This window comes from Chionomys nivalis, chromosome 18 (genome assembly GCF_950005125.1).
Source record: "Chionomys nivalis chromosome 18, mChiNiv1.1, whole genome shotgun sequence".
NCBI lineage: Eukaryota > Metazoa > Chordata > Mammalia > Rodentia > Cricetidae > Chionomys > Chionomys nivalis.
In genome coordinates, this window is record NC_080103.1 from 4,435,177 (window position 1) to 4,455,280 (window position 20,104).

The 20,104-nt window shown below is 45.9% G+C and overlaps 1 protein-coding gene across 3 annotated transcripts; it reads left to right on the forward strand.

The window, feature by feature from the left end:
• The first annotated feature begins 264 nt into the window (after positions 1-264).
• On the forward strand, positions 265-15,045 carry Rit1 (Ras like without CAAX 1). 3 transcript variants are annotated; one of them, XM_057793701.1, is made up of 6 exons: positions 265-355; positions 695-839; positions 966-1,022; positions 8,554-8,627; positions 8,838-9,029; positions 11,021-15,045. In XM_057793701.1, exons 2-6 carry the CDS (start codon positions 734-736, stop codon positions 11,249-11,251), a joined length of 660 nt encoding a protein of 219 aa, XP_057649684.1. In that variant the 5' UTR covers positions 265-355; positions 695-733; the 3' UTR covers positions 11,252-15,045. The 3 variants fall into 3 exon arrangements, with proteins under 3 accessions (XP_057649684.1, XP_057649682.1, XP_057649683.1); XM_057793699.1 differs by having other exon boundaries at positions 277-520; XM_057793700.1 differs by having other exon boundaries at positions 293-311.
• The last annotated feature ends 5,059 nt before the right edge of the window (positions 15,046-20,104 follow it).

Genomic DNA, 20,104 nt, shown 5'->3' on the forward strand with positions numbered 1-20,104 from the left:
CACCGCTATGTAGCAATGACTATACTTGAAATGAAATCCTGTATTTTGGTAAGATTGCGGGGATTTCCTCCCGGTAGCAAATAACCCTAAGTTACTCACTTTAAAGGTTTCTGTTTCGGTTAGTGGATCACCCATTTCCGTCCGTGCAAACCTTAGACCAGTATGTGACCAGAGGGCTTTGCGAGTCAGACCTAGGCGTGGGGTGGAGCAGAGTCCCTGTCGGCTTGGGGGCGGGGCTAGGGTTACGCCCCGCCTACCGGCGCCATCTTCCTGGACCCGGGCGGGGCAGTGGGTTGTACGGCGCAGTTCGGGTAGGAATCCGGTCTGCCACCCGGACTCAGGGCTTCCTTCAGAGGTGCGGGCACAGGTGGGCAGTGACGGGAGGAGGGAAAGCGGGGGTGGCAACCTGAAGAAGACCTGGCGGTACCAGGAAGCCCTCAGCACGCTTCCGGCTCCTACCTACTGGCACACTGCCTCAATCTGAAGAGAAGCCCAAGTTGTTTTTATTTTTCTGTAAAAAGTAAGTTTAGAAATCTGTGCCGTGTTTTAGGACTGAGACTAACGGGGAAGGGAGAAGACCTGGGTTTCTTAGTGTTCCGCAATGAACAGGGTAGGCCGCGGTGTTTGTGGGAGGCTGGGACTCAGACTGGCCGACTGTCTCCATCCTGGACTGAATGTTTTGTGCCTTCCCTAGGAGGCCTTTCCTAGGGGCCCAGGACTGCCCGTAAGGACAATGGACTCCGGAGCTCGCCCAGTTGGTAGCAGCTGTAGCAGCCCTGCAGCGCTGTCACGGGAATACAAACTAGTGATGCTGGGTGCTGGTGGCGTTGGGAAGAGCGGTAGGTAACCGTTTCTATTTGACAGAAAAGTTTGAAAAGCACCAGATGGGTTACTGGCTCTTGTGCAAAGTTGATAGTTAAATTACTTCATGGTCACCGTCATGAGTTCCATTTCTTGTTTTGAAGCCATGACAATGCAGTTCATCAGCCACCGATTCCCAGAAGATCATGACCCCACCATTGGTAAGTCAGATTCTTATTTATATTCCAGGTACATCCTGGGAAAGTATCTTAATAGAGTTAAAGTTTAAAAAGTAGTATTTATATCTTGAGCTTTTTTGTGTATGTAATTCATACTTATTTAGAAACAAAGATAAACCGTTTATTTTTTTCCCTAGACTTCATATGCCACCTTTAGTCTTTGGGTTAGGTTGAGCTTTAATAGACAAAGTTTGTCTTTTTTTACTGAATGTATTCTGTATCGTTAGATTAAAGGAAGGTTTAAAGGCTACTCGACGAAACCATCTCTGGCTATCACTTCTGAGGCTCTGACATGAGACTAACCTGGTAGTGTGAGTCAGCTGGTTTGAACTTCCACAAAAGGAAGCAGAAAAACAAGTAGAGCCAGCCTATTGAACTCTTAGCACCCAACTCCCACTGGAAGCTCTTGATTTATTTCCTTATCCCTGCAGCTGGGTATATAGTAACATCACCTGTGTCTTTGTCATCTTTAGAGTGCCAATAGAATAAAGCAGTCTTTTTTTAACACTGGGGATTGAGCCTGAGACTTCAGACCAAGCACACCAGGCAAAGGCTCTACCCTGAGCTGTATCCCCAGCTTTGTTTTGTGTTGTTTGTTTTAAGTTGTGTTGTTGTTTTCTTTTGATAAAAGATTGAGCCCAAGCTAGCCTTAAACACACAGCACACCTTATGCCTTAGTCTGGGAGTACAGGCCTGAGCTACCATGCCCAGTTCTCTGGTGTGTGGGTTGTATTATTTTTGTTTTTGGTTGCTATCTTCTGTTGACTGAGAATGTTCCTCGCTCCTAAATCATTAGGAAACAGTTGTGGGGTTGTTTGTTTGTTTGTTTTGTTTTTTTGAGACAGGGTTTCTCTGTGTAGCCTTGACTGTCCTGGAATTTGTACTCTGTTGACCAGGCTGACCTCGAACTCAGAGATCTGCCTACCTCTGCTGCAATGAAAGGCGTGCACCACCACCCAGCAGCAGTTTTGATTCTGAGTGATTATATAAAAGAAAAGTAGGGCTGAGGAGGGGACAGAAGCTCTGCCATTAGCTGGGAGTGATGGCACACATCTGTAATCCCAGCCCTTGGGAAGCAAAGGAATGTGAATTCACCAGTCTGGGTTACATAAAGAGTTATAGGCTGGCCAAGAGTATTAATGAGGTCCTCTGTCAAAACAAAACAAAAGCCTGCCATTCTGTGGCTGTGGTCATTTTATTTAGCATATGCTTCTGTGGGTTTGGTGAAAGTGGGAACACTTGTCTTTTTATTGAGCTCTATGGGAGTTATTTATTTTTTGTGGTAGGGATCAAGCCTGGGGCCTCACACAGGCTAAGTCCATGCTGTAACACCGAGCTGCGTCCTAGCTCTGCTCTGTCAACTTTAGAGATTGTTTCAGAGATTCAGCTGCGGCGTGGGAACTGAAGAAAGTGACTGCAGGGTTAGGATCGTTTACTCAGTGCCGAGCATTAGCTCGAGGCCACCCACTCGTGACCCTAGTGATGCTGCACTAGGGGGACATTGCCTGTGCTTGCTAGGTGGCCATGCAGGGTCAATATCTACCCTCTGCCGTGCAGGCTGCGTGTTTGCCACGCATGCCCTCCTGCACTGCTGGTTCCTGAGTGTAGGAAGACTGGCTGGCAGCCTACCACACCCACCGTGTTATTCTGCCCTTGTTTATGGTGATAACTAGCCACACCTAGAGATTGACTGGAAAATGTCACTTGGTCGCCTTAGTTGGGCTGGGAACCCAGACCCTGAGCTCAGGTTTCAGGGCCTACTAGGCCCGCTTCACTCCTTGGTAGGATAGATGTGTTCCTACGCCTTCCTTATTCTCTTCTCCTGTATAGGTTTTTATTTTTTTTATTTTTTTTTAAATATTTATTTATTATGTGTACAGTATTCTGCCTGCAGCACCAGAAGAGGGCCCCAGATCTCACTACAAATGGTTGGGGGTCCCCATGTGGTTGCTGGGAATTGAACTCAGGACCTTTGGAAGAGCAGTCAGTGCTCTCAACCTCTGAGCCATCTCTCCAGCCCCTGTATAGGTTTTTAGACTATCAAAATGGGCAGAATTTTCTTTGGTCATGCCCATGTTCTGTCTTTTCTCATGTGCTGTGTTATAACCCTGACCAACAGTTCAGAGTGCGGGGACCACTGATTGTCTTTTGTTTTACCATGGTAGCTCATGGAGAAGGAAATCCGACTTCCCCAGGTCTCCTTCACTGAAAACAAAACTCTACTTCTATAACCTCCACCTTAACATCAGTGGAAAGGTGCTCGCCCCAAAAGCCTGGTGACCTGAATTTCAACTGAACCCATGTAAAGGTGGGAGGAGAGGGAGGAGAAACCCGAGTCCACAAAGGTGGTCTCTTGACCTCTGCACACCCACTGCTAGAGTCATGTGCATACATAATAATAGAAATATCTTTAGATAAACTAAAATCCAAAAGAGCTCCAGAGCCATCTCTTACTTCTTTTTGTATTTTTTTTTATGGTTTTTTTAAAGATTTATTTATTTATTACATATACAGTATCCTCAGTACCTTGCCTGCAGGCCCGAAGAGGGCACCAGATCTCATTACAGATGGTTGTGAGCCACCATGTGGTTGCTGGGAATTGAACTCAGGACCTTTGGAAGAGCAGGTGGTGCTCTTAACCACTGAGCCATCTCTCCAGCCCCTGTATTTATTTTTTTATAAGCGACATTAAACAATCTTTTTATTTGTTGTGCTTGGGGTTGAACCCGGACCTTGGACACATTAGACAAACACACTATCACACCAAGTCCCCAGCTCTCTTATTTTTAAGGTAAAATTCATATTTTTTCACCCCAAGAAGGTTTCACTGGTTTGTCTGCAGTGTTGTGGTTGAATTCAGGGCTTAAAAGACTGATTTTTTTTATTTGATGGCTATAGGTGTTTCCTGTATGTGTCTGTGCACCGCAGTGTGCCTGGTGCCTGCAGAGGCAGAGGAAGGGCGTTTGATCCCATGGACTGGAGTTAACAGAATGTTATAAGCTCTCATAGGGGTGTTGTGAGCCAAACCCAGGCCATCTGCAGGAGCTGTCAATCAGTACATTTTTACCCTACTCTGCTGCTCTCTGACAGTACTGTGTGATTCAGCAGCAAATACTTGTGTGTCTTGAGTGCTGTAAGTGAGTATATGTATATACTCACATAGAAGCACATATCTGTGTGACTGAAATTAAAATCTAGTTTGGGGACCTGTGAGATGGTACCTGTCACCAAGTCTTGCGCGAGATCCCGGTAACTCCCATGGGAGAAGGTGAGAATCAGTTCCTGCACATCCTCTCCCCTCCGTGGCCATGCTGTGTCATGGGATGGCCAGTCTGCCGAGCCTGATAACTTGAGCTCCATCCTTGAGCTCATGGAAGAACATGGTGGAAGGAAAGTTGTCCTCTGAACTCCACCTGCACCATGTGGCATGTGTGTGCCGACCGACATGTACGCAGAACCTATTAAAGAACATCATTGGTGGGGCTGGAGAGATGGCTCAGAGGTTAAGAGCATTGCCTGCTCTTCCAAAGGTCCTGAGTTCAATTCCCAGCAACCACATGGTGGCTCACAACCATCTGTAACGGGGTCTGGTGCCCTCTTCTGGCTATCAGGCATACACACAGACAGAATATTGTATACATAATAAAATAAATATTTAAAAAAAAAAAAAAAAGAACATCATTGGTTTGAAAATGTTCAGAGGATTTATCTTGGGGTGTATGTGGCTAATTTTTTTTCGAGACAGGGTTTCTTGGCATAGTCCTGGCAGTCTAGGACCTCACTCTGTACACCAGGTTGGCCTTGAACTCAGAGATCTGCCTGCCTCTTTCTCCTGAGTTCTGGGATTCAAGCCCTGCACCACCCTGTGTGGCAGTTGATTCTCTTTTACTTTTCTGTATTTTCCATGATTATAGAAATCTACATTGAAGAAGGTAGATGTGAGCCAGGCGGTGGTGGCGCACGCCTGTAATCCCAGCACTCGGGAGGCAGAGGCAGGCAGAGCTCTGTGAGTTCCAAGACAGCCTGCTCTCCATATCAAGTTGGCCAGCCAGGGTTACATAGTGAGACCCTATCTACAAAACAAAAAATAAGTAGCAAAAATGTAATAAAATTAAAATTTTGTAAAGGGCTAAAGATTGCTCAGGTTACATGCTTACTTCCTGCGTTTAACACAGCGTTGCACCTGACAGTAACATGCAGAAAAGAGTTTGGTTTCGAAATGGAGGGGTTGTGACATTTTCTAGAAAATAGTGAAGCTGTGAGGGACGCTTCACTGGGTACAGTACACGGCTGTGCTTGCAGGGTCGCAGACAGGGTTTCCAGCACCACCATGGCCGCTCACAGTCATCTAGTACTGCAGTTCCAGGCAGTCTGATACTACATCCTGACCTCTGAGGGCATCAGACACACGTAATACCCTTTCAGCCATAACACATGCATAAAATAAAAGTAAGTCTTTAAACAAAAGTATCCAGGCACGGGGACTCCACCTTTTAAAACCGATGCTCTGGGCTGAGGTGTGAAGAGGAACCGCAGTGTATGCTGGCTCCATCACCACTGAACTGCAGTTAAGAAGACATTCAGGATTTTAGGATTAGCCTTTTAAGTCTTTTTTTCTAAGACAGTTTCACCTGCAACTCCGTTTGGCCTCAAACTCAGAGATCTGCCTGCCTCTGCCCCTTGCCTGCCCCAGCCAGTGGGGGTGTGTCCACCATACCTCGTTTACCTTATCTGTAAGATGGAAATGATAATACTTTACAGTTTGCCTAGCCTAATGTTTTGTATGTGCGTTAATAAATGGCAGCTGGGACTAAAGCATGCACCACTACGCCCAGCGGTTAAATTTTTTTTTAATGTGCATGATGTGTGTGTAGGTGCCACATAGATGCCACAGCACATGCATGAAAGTCAAGGAAAACTTTGCAGGTTCTGTCCCGTTCTACTTTTATGTGGATCCTGGGGTTCTAACTCAGGTCACCAGGCCTGCATAGCAGAACAGTACCAGCTGAGCCACTTCCCCTGCCCCTGATTTACTATTTTAAAAGAAATTCTTTCAGAATCCTTGTGGTGTTGGTGGCACATGCCTTTAATCCCAGCACTCGGGAGGCAGAGGCAGGCGGATCTCTGTGAGTTCGAGACCAGCCTGGTCTACAGAGCTAGTTCCAGGACAGGCTCCAAAGCTACGGAGAAACCCTGTCTCGAAAAACAAAACAACAACAACAACAACAAAGAGTCCTTGTGGTGGTTTGAATAAGAATGGCCACCACAGGTCCATGTGTGATGTTTAGTGACACAGAGAGTGAAACTCTCGGAAAGGACCAGGTTAGGGTTGTGGCCTTGTTAGAAGAAGTGTCACAGGGTGAGCTTTGAGCTTTCAGAAGCCCAAGGCAGGCCCAGTCTCTGCTCGCTTTCTCTCAGCCTGTGCAACAGGACACAGCACTGAGCTGCTGCTCTCCACCATAGCTACAGACTAACCCTCAGACTGTAAGCCAGCCCAGTTAAATGCTTTGCTTCCTGAGAGCCCTGGTTGTGGTGTCTTCACAGCAGTAGCACAGTGACTAAGGCCATCTTTTTCTTTCTTTCTCTCTTCTCCCTTCCTCTCTCCCACCCTCCCTTTCTTCCTTCTTTTCTTTCTTTTATTTTTTCTTTTATTTTTTTTATTTTTGAGTCAGGGTTTCTCTGTGTAGTGCTAACTGTCCTGGAACTTGCTTTGTAGGCTGGGCTCAAACTCACAGAGATCCATCTGCCTCTGCCTCTGCCTCCTGAGTGCTAGGATTAAAGGCGTGTGTCACCAATGTCTGGCTCATTTTTTTTTTTTTTTTTACTATTTATTTTCTCTGTATTAGTGTTTTACCTGTATGTATGTCTGTGTACCGTGTATGTGTCTGGTGAGAGCATTGGTTCCTCTGGAACTGAAGTTATAGATGGTTGTGAACTACCATGTGGGTCCTGGGAACTGAACCTCCTCTGGAGGAACAGCCAGTGGTCTTAACCACTGAGTCATCTCTCCAGCCCTTCCTTCCTTCCTTCCTTCCTTCCTTCCTTCCTTCCTTCCTTCCTTCCTTCCTTTTTTCTTCTTTCCTTCCTTTCTTTTTTTTTTTAAGACAGCATCTCCCTTTGCAACCCTAGCGCACCTAGAACTCATTATGTAAACAAAATTGGCCTTGAATTCAAAGAGATCCTCCTGCCTCTGCTTCTCAGATGCTCAGAATTAACTTTTAGATTTAGATTTGCAGCTGTGAATAAGATATATAACCATGCCAGGTGGTGGTAGCTCATGCTTTTAATCCCAGCACTTGGGGGCAGAGGCAAATGGATCTCTGTGAGTTTGATGCCAGCCTGGTTTACAGAGCTAATTCTTGGACAACCAAGGCTTTACAAAGAAACTCTGTCTCAAAAAACAAAACAAGGGCTAGAGAGATGGCTTAGCGATTAAGGGCATTGGCTGCTCTTCCGTAAATCCTGAGTTCAATTCCCAGCAACCACATGGTGGCTCACAACCATCTGTAATGAGATCTGGTGCCATCTTCTGGCCTGCAGGCAGAACTCTGTGCACAGATTAATAAATAATAAATAAACCTTTTTAAAACAAAATAAAAAAATATATGACCTCCCATGAACAAAGAAAAACTAATCTACATATTTTGATGAATTTATAGCATCCTGAGAAAATTAAGCACATAAAAACAATCCAGGGGTGCTGGAGAGATGACTCAGTGGTTAAGAGCACTGGCTGCTCTTCCAGAGGTCCTGAGTTCAATTCCCAGCAACCACATGGTGGCTCACAACCATCTGTAATAAGATCTGGCACCTGCTTCTGGCATGCGGGCATACATGGAGGCAGAATGTTGTATACATAAGGAATGAAAAAAAAAACACCAATCCAGGGGCCACTGAGATGGCTCAGCAGGTAAGAGCGCTTGCCCTACTAGTGTTGTGACTTAGAGTGCATATAAAGGTATAAGGAAAAAGCTGACTTCGTAAATTTGACCCTTGACCTCCTTATGCATACACATACATACACACATACATCATGCATGTTCATACACATCACTAATAATAAAATTCCTTAAAGAACTTGGTGGGCTGGGGAGATGGCTCGGAGGTTAGAGCGCTTGCTTTATAAGCTAGAAGCAGAGTTGAGTTCAGATCACTGGAACCCTGGTAACTAACTGACTTACATGAAATTCCAACCTCCACAGTCAAAGACAGGTTTCATTGAGCAAGCTGCCTAGTGAGATCCAGTATGAATCCTGGATCTCCATGCACGTGTGTACCCATGCACACATGAGCATTCATGCATTTACACGTGTACATGCCAACGCCTGAGAGCAAATGTAAGAAGCTTAAGCCTGGGAATATAGCTCAGGGGTAGAACATTCGCCCACTGTTTGAACCCCTGGATTCGAGGTCTGCCTCTACCAAAATCAGTAAATAAAATTGGATGGGACTGTCTCTTCTGTGGGGCAAGTCTTCAGACCCTTCTTCCCGCATGTGTTCCTCCCTCCTGTAGAGGATGCATACAAGATCCGGATCCGCATCGACGATGAGCCTGCCAATCTGGACATTCTGGATACAGCTGGGCAGGTACTGAACCCCAGAACTGTGTGGGTAAAGAGTATGTCCTCTAGGAGGGGGGCAGGCGTCTATGGACAGAATCACTAGTTTGTCTCTCTTGACTTCCATGCTCTGCCTCAGGAGAGCAGGTAATTGACATGCTGTTTCTGACTCTGAGGTAGCCGGTGTGCGTGCAGGTCTGATTGCAGCAATGCATTATGGACCTTTGCTTCCCTCCAGGCAGAGTTTACAGCTATGCGGGATCAGTATATGAGGGCAGGAGAAGGATTTATCATCTGTTACTCGATCACGGATCGCCGAAGTTTTCATGAAGTTCGGGAGTTTAAACAGCTGATTTACCGCGTTAGACGTACTGACGACACACCAGTGGTTCTCGTGGGAAACAAATCGGACCTGAAGCAGCTGCGGCAGGTGAGAAGCAAGGCCTGCAATGTTGTAGGTGGTCATTTGTTTCTTGAAGATTGCTTTGCCTTAAAATAGAAAATGAAAATTAGCCTATCCCTAGCTTTGGAAATGTACCTTTAGCTATAAATTTCCTGTTATAATATATAAAATCTGGATTTTTAGAAATCAATGCACAGGGTTTTAGACACATAATAACCTATTTGTGTCATATACCTATAACCTAAGCATTTAACAAGCTAGGCAGGAGGATCACCACACATTTGAGAGCAGCTTAGGGTTTGTAGCCCTAGGCCCAGACAGTCAGTTAGCAAACCAATAGATGGCAATAGAATAATCATTAAGTAAGGATCATGAGCTGTTAGTTTCCTGAATCATCAGAAAGGACGTTTGCTGTAGTTTAGTGGTTCAGTCCCCGGCACCACAAAATAAAAGTTTAGATATCAATAGAGCTAAGGGCAACAAGAAGTCTCAGTAAAGGCGCTTGTTTGCCTGGAAATACGATGGCCTGAATCCAAACCCTAAAATCCACACAGAGGTGAAACAAGAGAACCAGTTCCACAGAGTTGCCAGCTGATTCTCTGTTGACTTTACAGACGTGCTAGGATTCAGGCCTTACACATACAATAAATAAATGAACACTTAGAATAATAAAACTAATGGAAACTTTAGGGTCGGAGGTTAAGAATACTGGTTACCCTTGCGGAGGACTCCTCCATCCCAGCGTTCACATGGTATGACTCAGAACCATCTGTAACCCCAGTTCCAGGGCATCTGATGCCTCTGGCCTCCAGGAGCACCAGGCACATACATGTACACAGACATACATGTAGGCAAGACACCCATACACGTAAAATAATAATAATCCAAAATATAAATAAATCTGGGCAGTGGTGGTGCACACCTTTAATCCCAGCACTCAGTAGGCAGAGGCAGGCGGATCTTTGAGTTTGAGGCCAGTCTGATCTGCAGAAGGAATTCCAGGACAGGCTCCAAAGCTGCCCAGAGAAACCCTGTCCTGAAAAATCAAAAGCATAAAGAAAGCTATCATTATCAATATGTGTATTTACTTGATATCTGTTTCCAAAAGTTCCACTGAAAGGACTGGAGACTCAGTTCAGTCAGTAAAGCACCTTTTTTTAAGAGGGTCTGAGGCCTGAGTTCAGTGAGACAGCGTTTCCCTGTGTAGCCTTGACTGTCCTGGAACTCACTCTGTAAACCAGGCTGGCCTCGAACTCACAGAGATCTGCCTGCCTCTGCCTCCCAAGTGTTGGGATTAAATGTGTGTGCCACTACCGCCCTGCATAGATTTCATTTCATGTTTTTGTTTTGAAATCCAGGAATGATGGTTTATAACCCCAACACTAGGGAGTTGGAGACGGGCAGAACCCTGGGGTTTGCTGGCCAGCCTACTTGACAAGCTCCAGACCAGAGGGAAGCCTTGCCTCAGAAAAGAAAAAAAGAGAGGCTGAGTTGTAAAGTTCAGTTGGTGGTGTGTCTGCCTACCGTGCAGGAAGCTGGGTGTGAGACAGAGGCAGCTGGACCTCTGGGTTTGAGGCTAGCCTGATCTACAGAACAAAGTTCTTGGGCAGCTAGGGCTACACAGAGAAACCCTGTCTTGACAAAACAATTTAAAACTTATGTGGGCTCTATCCCTAACACACTGCATAAAAGCAGGCACAGTGGCATATGCATATAATTCAGGTACTCCTGAGATACAGATAGAAGATTTACAAGTTGAGAGTCATGCTTGGCTAGCCGGGAATACAAGAGACTCTGTCTTTAAAAAACCAATCTGGTAAATACACTGGAAATAGAACCCTGTGATTTGGAGTCCTGTGGTACACTGCTTGGGCCCTCAGTCCCCCGGGGCTGTGTTCTCTGCTGGCCCCTCTCCAGCGGGAAGCCCTGTCCAGCTAAGGAAGCCACTGACTCTTTGTGACAGCTGTAACTGCCACCTGCTGTGCACTATACATTTTCTCATGTTTGTGCCTTTGAAGGTCTCCAAGGAAGAGGGATTATCTCTGGCACGAGAATTCAGTTGTCCGTTTTTTGAGACCTCTGCTGCATATCGTTACTACATCGATGACGTTTTCCATGCTCTTGTTCGGGAGATTCGTAAGAAAGAAAAGGAGTTAGTATTGGCCATGGAGAAAAAATCTAAACCCAAAAGCAGTGTGTGGAGGAGGCTGAAGTCGCCGTTCAGGAAGAAGAAAGACTCGGTAACCTGAGGGAAATGTGAAGTCCCTGCTGTGAACTGCGGTTCTGCCCGAGCAGCCCAGTACCTGCAATAACGGGCACACTGTCCGCTCTCTTTCCCGCTACCCTAAATGCCACTGGCGAGGGGGCCATGGCCACTGGGCGTTTTCAGTGACTCTGACTTTTTAGCCCTCAGAGCACTGTTCACTCCTTGATTGTCATAGGGGAATTTGATCTGCCATTGTTTTGGTTATGTTGCTGATGTAAATTAATTTGTGTAAATTGTTTATACCCAGGAGAATATGTTATACTGTGTGCACTTGACTAAGTTCACAAACTTGAGCTTCCTGGTACTGTCTCACAGAAGGACCTCTCTGCCTTGTTTTTCCACACTGTGTATCTTGGAGACAGAACAAAATATTGAATAGGGAAACTAACGATAAAGAGATTGGTGCTAAAGGTGAGTAGGCATCTGTGACATGGACTCCTGTTGTAGATTATGAAGTGATTAGGGAGATATTGTTGTGTGTTTACACAGGAAGACATGGCTGGAAGCATATGGGGTCAGAAAGTGTTCCCATGGTGAGCCTGAGGACTGTGCGTTGGACCCAAAGGCGAGACAGAAACAGAAACGTAGAGGGAAGGTTTCTCTTGAACATACTTGTTCTTTTTCCAGTATCTTGCCTTCCTTTATCTTTGAAGACTGGCACTTTGAGAACTACTTATGGATCTGGACCAGTCACAAGCTCACTCGGTTCTTGTTTAAATCCCTTGTTGGGCTAGGCATGGCGGCTCACTGCTGTGATCCTGGTATTTATAAAGCTAAAGCAGGAGGACTTCCACAAGTTTGCGGCTTGCTGGGCTACAGAATGAAAGCCTGTCTTAGAAAAACAAAACCAAGAATAAACAGATAAGTAAATTCTTTCTTAGGACAGCTCCACCACATGCCTTATCCAGGCTTCCTCTTTGAAGAGCTGGGCCTGTGCTGTGGTTTTAGGCCCTTTCTTTAAACTGATGGTGTTGTCCAAACAGAAGAGGCATCTGGAGTCTGAGTAAAATTGTTAGGTGGTCTCTTGACCTCAGCAGTCATTAGACTTAGGCTTAAAGGTCTGGAGTTTCTGTTTGGCCGACCGACCAGTCTTGAAGATTTAATATCCACATATACGAATTGGTTTTTATAATCTGAGGATTTCCTCAGAGTTGTCCAAGCTCAACATCAAAGAAGGACCACTTTGCTTCCCGTACGTGAGACTAATCTTGGAAGAAACAGCTTTAAACTATTAGTGGTGCGCTCTCTGTCTTGATGTCTTGAGCATGCTGTGTGGGACACATTCAGGAGAGTCATGATCCCAAGATGGAGTGTTCACTCCAGGCTCAGGTGATACCTCTTCAAAGCTGCCACAAAGCTTCCTGCTTCCCACTGTCAGAGGAATGGCAGCTGATCGGATTCTATGAGGAGCCATTGCTAGGACTTTTAACATTTTGGGTAGCGTCTTTTGAAAGTTCTGGTAACTATATAAAATTGTTTTTAATATTCAAGCCATCAAAAAATTAAAGACCCGCCGGGCGGTGGTGGCGCACGCCTTTAATCCCAGCACTCGGGAGGCAGAGGCAGGCGGATCTCTGTGAGTTCAAGGCCAGCCTGGTCTAGAAGAGCTAGTTCCAGGACAGGAACCAAAAGCCACCGAGAAACCCTGTCTCGAAAAATCAAAAAAAAAAAAAAAAATGAAAGACCCAAATTCCAGTCTATATAAGCCACAGCATTTCAGAGAAGAGACAAAATACAGCACCATTCTCTCTGAACAGTTGCTCACCTGGTTAAGGACTTTAAGACTGTAGACCTTTGCTGCTTATTACTGATGATCTATGCATTTGTCATCCGTGTTAAGCAAGGAAATGACAGCTACAACGATTCAAGATTGTAAAGGCAATAAAAAACATCGCTAGAAAGAAAGGCCTGTAAGACAGAGAAATTGTGTTCCATACAAGGAAAGCAGCAGTCTTTTTAAGGCTATCCCTGTCAGACATTTGATCCTAAGCTGGCTCCTTAATTCCCATTGAGCATTGTATTCATGGTGCTAGATAGCTGCAGGAGTTCAATGGTGTGCGCTGGAGCCCCTCCTCAGGAATGCAGTGTGTAGCTGGAGCCCCTCCTCAGGAATGCAGTGTGTGCACTGGGGCCCCTCCTCAGGAGCGCAGTGTGTGCGCTGGAGCCCCTCCTCAGGAGCGCAGTGTGTGCACTGGGGCCCCTCCTCAGGAGCGCAGTGTGTGCGCTGGGGCCCCTCCTCAGGAGCGCAGTGTGTACACTGGAGCCCCTCCTCAGGAATGCAGTGTGTAGCTGGAGCCCCTCCTCAGGAGCACAGTGTGTAGCTGGAGCCCCTCCTCAGGAGCACAGTGTGTACACTGGAGCCCCTCCTCAGTGGTCACAGTGTAGCTAATTTACAAGTTCTAGAGCATCAGCATTGCCCAACCTGAAGGCATGAAAATCAAATATTCTCTGGAACTTTGAAGAGAAGATTCAGGGCTAAGTTGAAAGGCACTAAAATTGTGTTGAAACAAGGTTAGTAGTTACAAGCTTTGGAAACTAGTATCTAGAATTAGCTGTTTATAATCGGTAGGGAGACATGTTTTAACTTTGATATATTAGCACAGTGTTGCGTGTTGCCTGGGAAGAAGTTCTTCACTGGGGCACTTGCATATGAAGGCAGTATGCAGCACAATACAAGATTTTTAAATAATGTATAATGTATTTTTTGTTTGTTCCTTTTCTCTTTTTTACATAAGTGGTTAGAAATATTTGGAATCTTTAAAAGAAAAAAGTACTTTTTTTTACTTATTACTAACATGATGAGTGCATTCTAAGTAATGTGTGTGCACACACCCTTGACAGCCCCTGTTTGCATCTCAAAATGTCACCTTGGCAGGTTGCTGTTTGAGTGCTCAACTCCAGGGAACCAGACCCTCTAGCGGGACAGATACTATGGAGGAGCGTTCTGGAGGTCTGTTGCCACCTTCTGAGCAGCAAGTCACCTAGTGCTTGTAGAGGACCTTCCAGGCAGCAGGGACAGTGCAGCAGTTCCCCGCCTGACTCAGCTGGACACCTCAAAAACAGCAGCATCATAGGGGATGACTGAAAAGCTCATGTCAGTGGACAAGGACAAACTGCTCTTCACCCTCACGATCCTGAGCTGAACAGCTAGTTCAACCCACCATTGACAAAACCTTACAGGAGCCGGGCAGTGGTGGCGCACGCCTTAATCCCAGCATTCGGGAGGCAGAGGCAGGCGGATCTTTGTGAGTTCGAGGCCAGCCTGGTCTACAAGAGCTAGTCCCAGGACAGGCTCCAAAGCTACAGAGAAACCCTGTCTCGAAAAACTAAAAAGAAAAAGAAAACAAAACCTTCCAGGTCAGAGAATTCAGATCCTAACCCCCGAGGTGCCCCCTCACAGTGCCACAGGCCAGTGAGATGGCTCAGTGGGTAAAAGTGGGTGAAGGCAAAGCCAAGCCCTCTGACCTGAGTATGATTGCATGGGTCCACCAGAAAGTTGTCCTGGTGAACGGGGAGTGAGGATGGAGAAAAGAAACAGACAAGTGACAGAAGACAGAGTTGGGGGCGTTCAGTGAATACTGTATCTGCCCAAATCTATTTCTCATAGCCGTTTATACCCCAAGAACGGGAGGGCAAAAGGCTTCCTTACCGGGCCGGGCGGTGGTGGCGCACGCCTTTAATCCCAGCACTCGGGAGGCAGAGGCAGGCGGATCTCTGAGTTCGAGACCAGCCTGGTCTACAAGAGCTAGTTCCAGGACAGGCTCCAAAGCCACAGAGAAACCCTGTCTCGAAAAACCAAAAAAAAAAAAAAAAAAAAAAAAAAAAAGCTTCCTTACTGTGATACAATGAGCCAACGAGTGTAATTACTTCCTTATTTCCCAAAACATCCAGTAATCATGCCGTAGATCAAATATCCAGTATCCGGCCTTGAGGAGTGGCGCACGCCTTTAATCCCAGCACTCGGGAGGCAGAGGCAGGCGGATCTCTGAGTTCGAGACCAGCCTGGTCTACAAGAGCTAGTTCCAGGACAGGCTCCAAAGCCACAGAGAAACCCTGTCTCGAAAAACCAAAAAAAAAAAAAAAAAAAAAAAAAAAGCTTCCTTACTGTGATACAATGAGCCAACGAGTGTAATTACTTCCTTATTTCCCAAAACATCCAGTAATCATGCCGTAGATCAAATATCCAGTATCCGGCCTTGAGGATAAAGAATAGGTTTGAATTCTCTAACCTTAAGTCAAGATGGACCAGAGTCAGCACACACAAAATAATGTCAAAGTGAAACAAAGCCAAACATCTTGGTCTGAGAAGACTTTCAGTGGGTGCAAGCCCTTGCCAACAGGCCCGCGGAGCACACTGAAGGAAGAACCGACTGCTGCAGGCTGTCCTCTGCTCCACGTGTGCACTGTGGCCATGACACACACACACACATTCAATGGAGTAAATACAAATTTTAAGTATCCCTAGGCGGGGGTGGCGCACACCTGTAATCCCAGCACTTGGCAGGCAGAGGCAGGTGGATCTCAGTTTGAGACCAGCCTGGTCTACACAGCGAGTTCCAGGACAGCGAGGACAGTTACACAGAAAAACCCCATCTCCAAAAACAGGACAATTTTTTTTTATTTTAAAGTATCTTAGGGGAAGAGTTGATATTAGGGCTCAGTTGTAGTGCAATGGTAGACAGAATCGCATAGCATGTACAAAGCTCAGTAAGCATCTTTCCCTCCTCCCAAAATGGGAAATACCATCAAATTTCATGCTCTGGAAAAATATTGATTCAAAAAATGAATACCCCTCCAATGTACAGAACACTCTCAAAGTGCTAGCAAGTTTCCACAGAAGGAGGACCCCTTTATTCAAATAGATTTTATCTCTAAGAAGAAAGGAAAAATAGCTAGGGGTACACAGAATTTATCATCTTAGCATTCCAGAGGCTGAGGCGGGAAGATTAAAAATTCAGGACCGGCCTGAGGATCATAGTGACACCCTATCTTCAAAAAAGGGAAGAGCCAGCTGTGGTGGTGCATGCCTTCAATGCCAAGATTCTGGAGCCAGAGGAAGTGATCTCTGGGAGTTGGAAGCCAGCCTGAACTATGTAATGAGATCTGATATCAAACCAATATATATATATATGTAATTTTTTTTAACTTAAGGACGAAGAGCCTGATGCACAGGTATCATCCCAGCATTTGGGAGGTAGAGGCAGGAGGGTTAGAAGTTTCTACCGTCATGTAATGAGTTCATGTAAGTTTGTTGAATATCCAACTCACAATTTACAGTGTTAAAACTTTTCCAGTCTCAGCTGGGCAATGGTGGCACACACCTTTAATTCCAGCATTTGGGATGCAGAGACAGGAGGACTATTTCTGTGAGTTCAAGGCCAGCCTGGTCTACAGAGCTAGTTCCAGGACAGCCAGGGCTACACAGAGAAACCCTGTCTCCAAAACCAAAACAAACAGGAAATCTTTCCCAGTCTCAGTCTTTTTTTTTTTCAGATTTATTTATTTTTATTTTATGTATACATTTTAGCTTTATTATTTTTTTTCTGTTTTTTGAGACAGAGTTTCTCTGTAGCTAGTTCTCTGGAACTAGCTCTTGTAGATCAGGTTGACCTTGAACTCACAGAGATCTGCCTGCCTCTGCCTCCCGAGTGCTGGGATTAAAGGCGTGCGCCACCACCGCCCGGCTTTATGTATATGTTTGTGTGTCTGTTAGTTTATGTGCACCACACTTACGCCTGGTGTCTAAGGAGGCTAAAGGGCATCGGATTCCCTGGAACTGGGAGTATGTACGACTATGAGTCACCCTGACATAGATGTTGGGACCTGAGCCTGGGTCCTCTGGAAGAACAAGGCGGTAAGCACTCTTTACCACTGAATCTCTTTAGCCCTTCCAGTCTCGGGCTGGAGAGGTGGCTGGAGAAGTGGCTCTTCCAGAGGACCTGAGCTCATCCCAGCACCCACACACCACAGTCACACCAGCTCCAGTGCCCCAGGCCTCCTTGTGCTCCGCTGCAGTGGGGCTCGAGCCCTGGCCCTGCACTCGCGAGCATGCGCCAGCACATATGCTGCACACTTAACTAAAAAAATAAAATCTTTAAAACATGATACGTAGGAATTTTATGTATTTATATTTCGTTTCTTGGGACAGGATCTTGCTGGGTAGCCCTAGGTAGGCAGATACTTGTTACGAAGCCCAGGTTGGCTTCTGATTGAGAGCAGTCCCCAGGTGGGCACCATTGACTTCCAGGAGTCCTTGTCACCTGTGACAATCACTGGGATGTCCAAGACTCGACTCAAGACTGAGAATGTTGGATTTTTGTTAATGTTAGGTAGGCTCAAGTTAGGATTAAAAATTGTTCCTCGAATTTCATTAGCTTTAGCTGGCGCTACAATTTCGATGGCATAACCAGAAGAAAAGTCACTCAAAATGGTTGTTCTTTGATTAAAGGTTTTTCACCCTGCCCTCCAGATCTCTGAATGAATGCTCTCACTATACAAGTTAATTTTATTTTCTCCCTACTAAAAATTATGAAACGGGGGGTTGGAGAGATGGTTCAGAGGTTAAGAGCACTGGCTGATCTTCCAGCGGACCTGAGTTCAATTCCCAGCACCCACATGGTGGCTCACAACCATCTATAATGAGATTTGGTGCCCTCTTCTGGTCTGCAGGTACCCATGTATATATAATAAATCTTAAAAATAAAAAAGAGAATTATGAAACAGGTGTCATTTTAATCAATCAAGATCCAGAATTATCAAACATGCCTGTAGAGACTCCATGCTTCAAAGGCCATTTCTACTGTGGAATGTGAATGAGGCCTGTGCCTCTTGGTGATCTGTCAGATTGTGCCACCCGTGTGAAGGAAAACAGTCCAGCCAGAACTCTTCTCAACAGAAGGGACATTCTCTTCCCCCTTGGGACAGTTGACTTGAGTTGTTCTAATAGGAACATGGCATTGTTAAGGCCTGGCCTTAACCTGAGGAAGAATTGGCCAAGCCTTTGTAGCTCTCAGCAAAACATAATCAAACTGTACATTACTTAAATCAGTCTCTGTTTCCCTTACCTTCACTGAAGGCTGCTGAGTTGGGGTAGCAGAACACATGTGCTCAGTTGATAGAGGCCCTGAATAACATACCGAGCATGGCATAAAGCCAGGCTAGTGGTGAGTCAGGAGAGTCAGCTATAGCAGGAGTTTGAGGGCAGCCTACACATCTGTAATCCAAATACCTCACATCACAAGTGAAAGTCTAGCCTGGCCAACTTAGTTAGTGTAGGGACCTAGCTAAATGTAGAACACTTGCCTAGCATACAGACACAGGACTAGGGTTCAAGCCCAGTGAAATGAAGAACTGAGGAACAATTTAGGAATAATGACATCAACTCAAGTAGGGAAGCGGAGTCTGGGGACAAGCCAGAAAAGGTCTTTTTCTTTCTTTTTTCCAAGACAGGTTTTTATTTTTTCCTGTTTATTTTTTCCTGTATCCCTATATCCCTGGGCTGTCCTCTCTCTCTCTCTCTCTCTCTCTCTCTCTCTCTCTCTCTCTCTCTCTCTCTCTCTCTCTCTCTCTCTCTCTCCTGAGCGCTGGGATTAAAGGTGCGCACCACCACCAACCAGAAAAAAAGACCTCTCACTATGAAGGAAACCAGCAGACGGAGCAGCACAGAAAGACCTTAAATGTTTGGGATCTTCTGAAACTGCTGATCAAGAGGAGTTGGCGTTGATACGGAATCACTGGGATAGTTTGCCATTGTCTAGTAATCACTTTTTAAACAGTTTAGTGTGTGCATTTCTCAGAGCACACGATCAGATTCTGAAGTTGCCCAGTTTTCAGAACAAAAGCCCCTGGGGTGGGGACACCACCCATTTCCTGCCCTTATTGCTGGAGATCAGTACAGCATGCTCGAGCCAGAAGGCATGCAGTTAGCTCCCTGATGTCTCTGCCAGATGATGCTCCCACTGCCCTAGCAGAAGGATGTGTAGGTGTGGAAACAGAGGAAAGGGCACATCCTTTGTATAAACGAGTTCCCTGTATTCTGACTTTGCTGACTGGAAGACACCACTCCTGCCACACTGAAGTGTGGCAAGGGGCTGGAAGATGGCTCCATTAGTAGCATGTTTGCTGCATGAGCATGAAGACCTGGGTTTGATTTCTAAAACCCACATTAACAAAAGCCTGGGTGTGGTGAGTCATACTCAGTGCTGGTGCTGTTGGTGGCCAACCGGCCTAACCAACTTGGTGAACCCTAGGCCAGTGAGAGACCCTGCCTGCAAACACAGGTGGATGGGTAGACAAGGTGGGTGATACCCAAGGCTGACCTCTAGATCCCTTGCACACATAATTGTGCACACGCAGGAAGAAACTGCCTACCCGTCAGTATCACCACAAAAGCCCAACAACTCGAGACCCAAGTTTGTATTGTGCTACAATTTGGATCCAAATATTTCATACGAAATTTCCGACTGCCAAATCACACTCCCAGCTCACAACGTTCACTCTTTTTGGTTGTTTCCGTGTTGGGGGTCAAACCAGCGCCTCCCAAATGCTGGGCACGCATTCCACTTCTGAGTGTCACACCTACTCCTAGGTCAAACTTCTTTTGAAACTCGAACTCAGAATCTGGAAGAATAAGGGAAGCCTTTTTGTGTTTGCTTTGAACCAGCTGCTTCCAGGAGGCTCTTGTACCCACCGCCGTCCTGCCTTGGTTGAGCCCCTGTTTTGGGCAATGTTATATAGGTACTAACTATATTGTATGGTGGCCAGACTTTCAGGCCAGCTCATACCTGACCACACAGGAGGTGGTCACCTGGCCTTCTAGACAGGATGTTGCCATGCT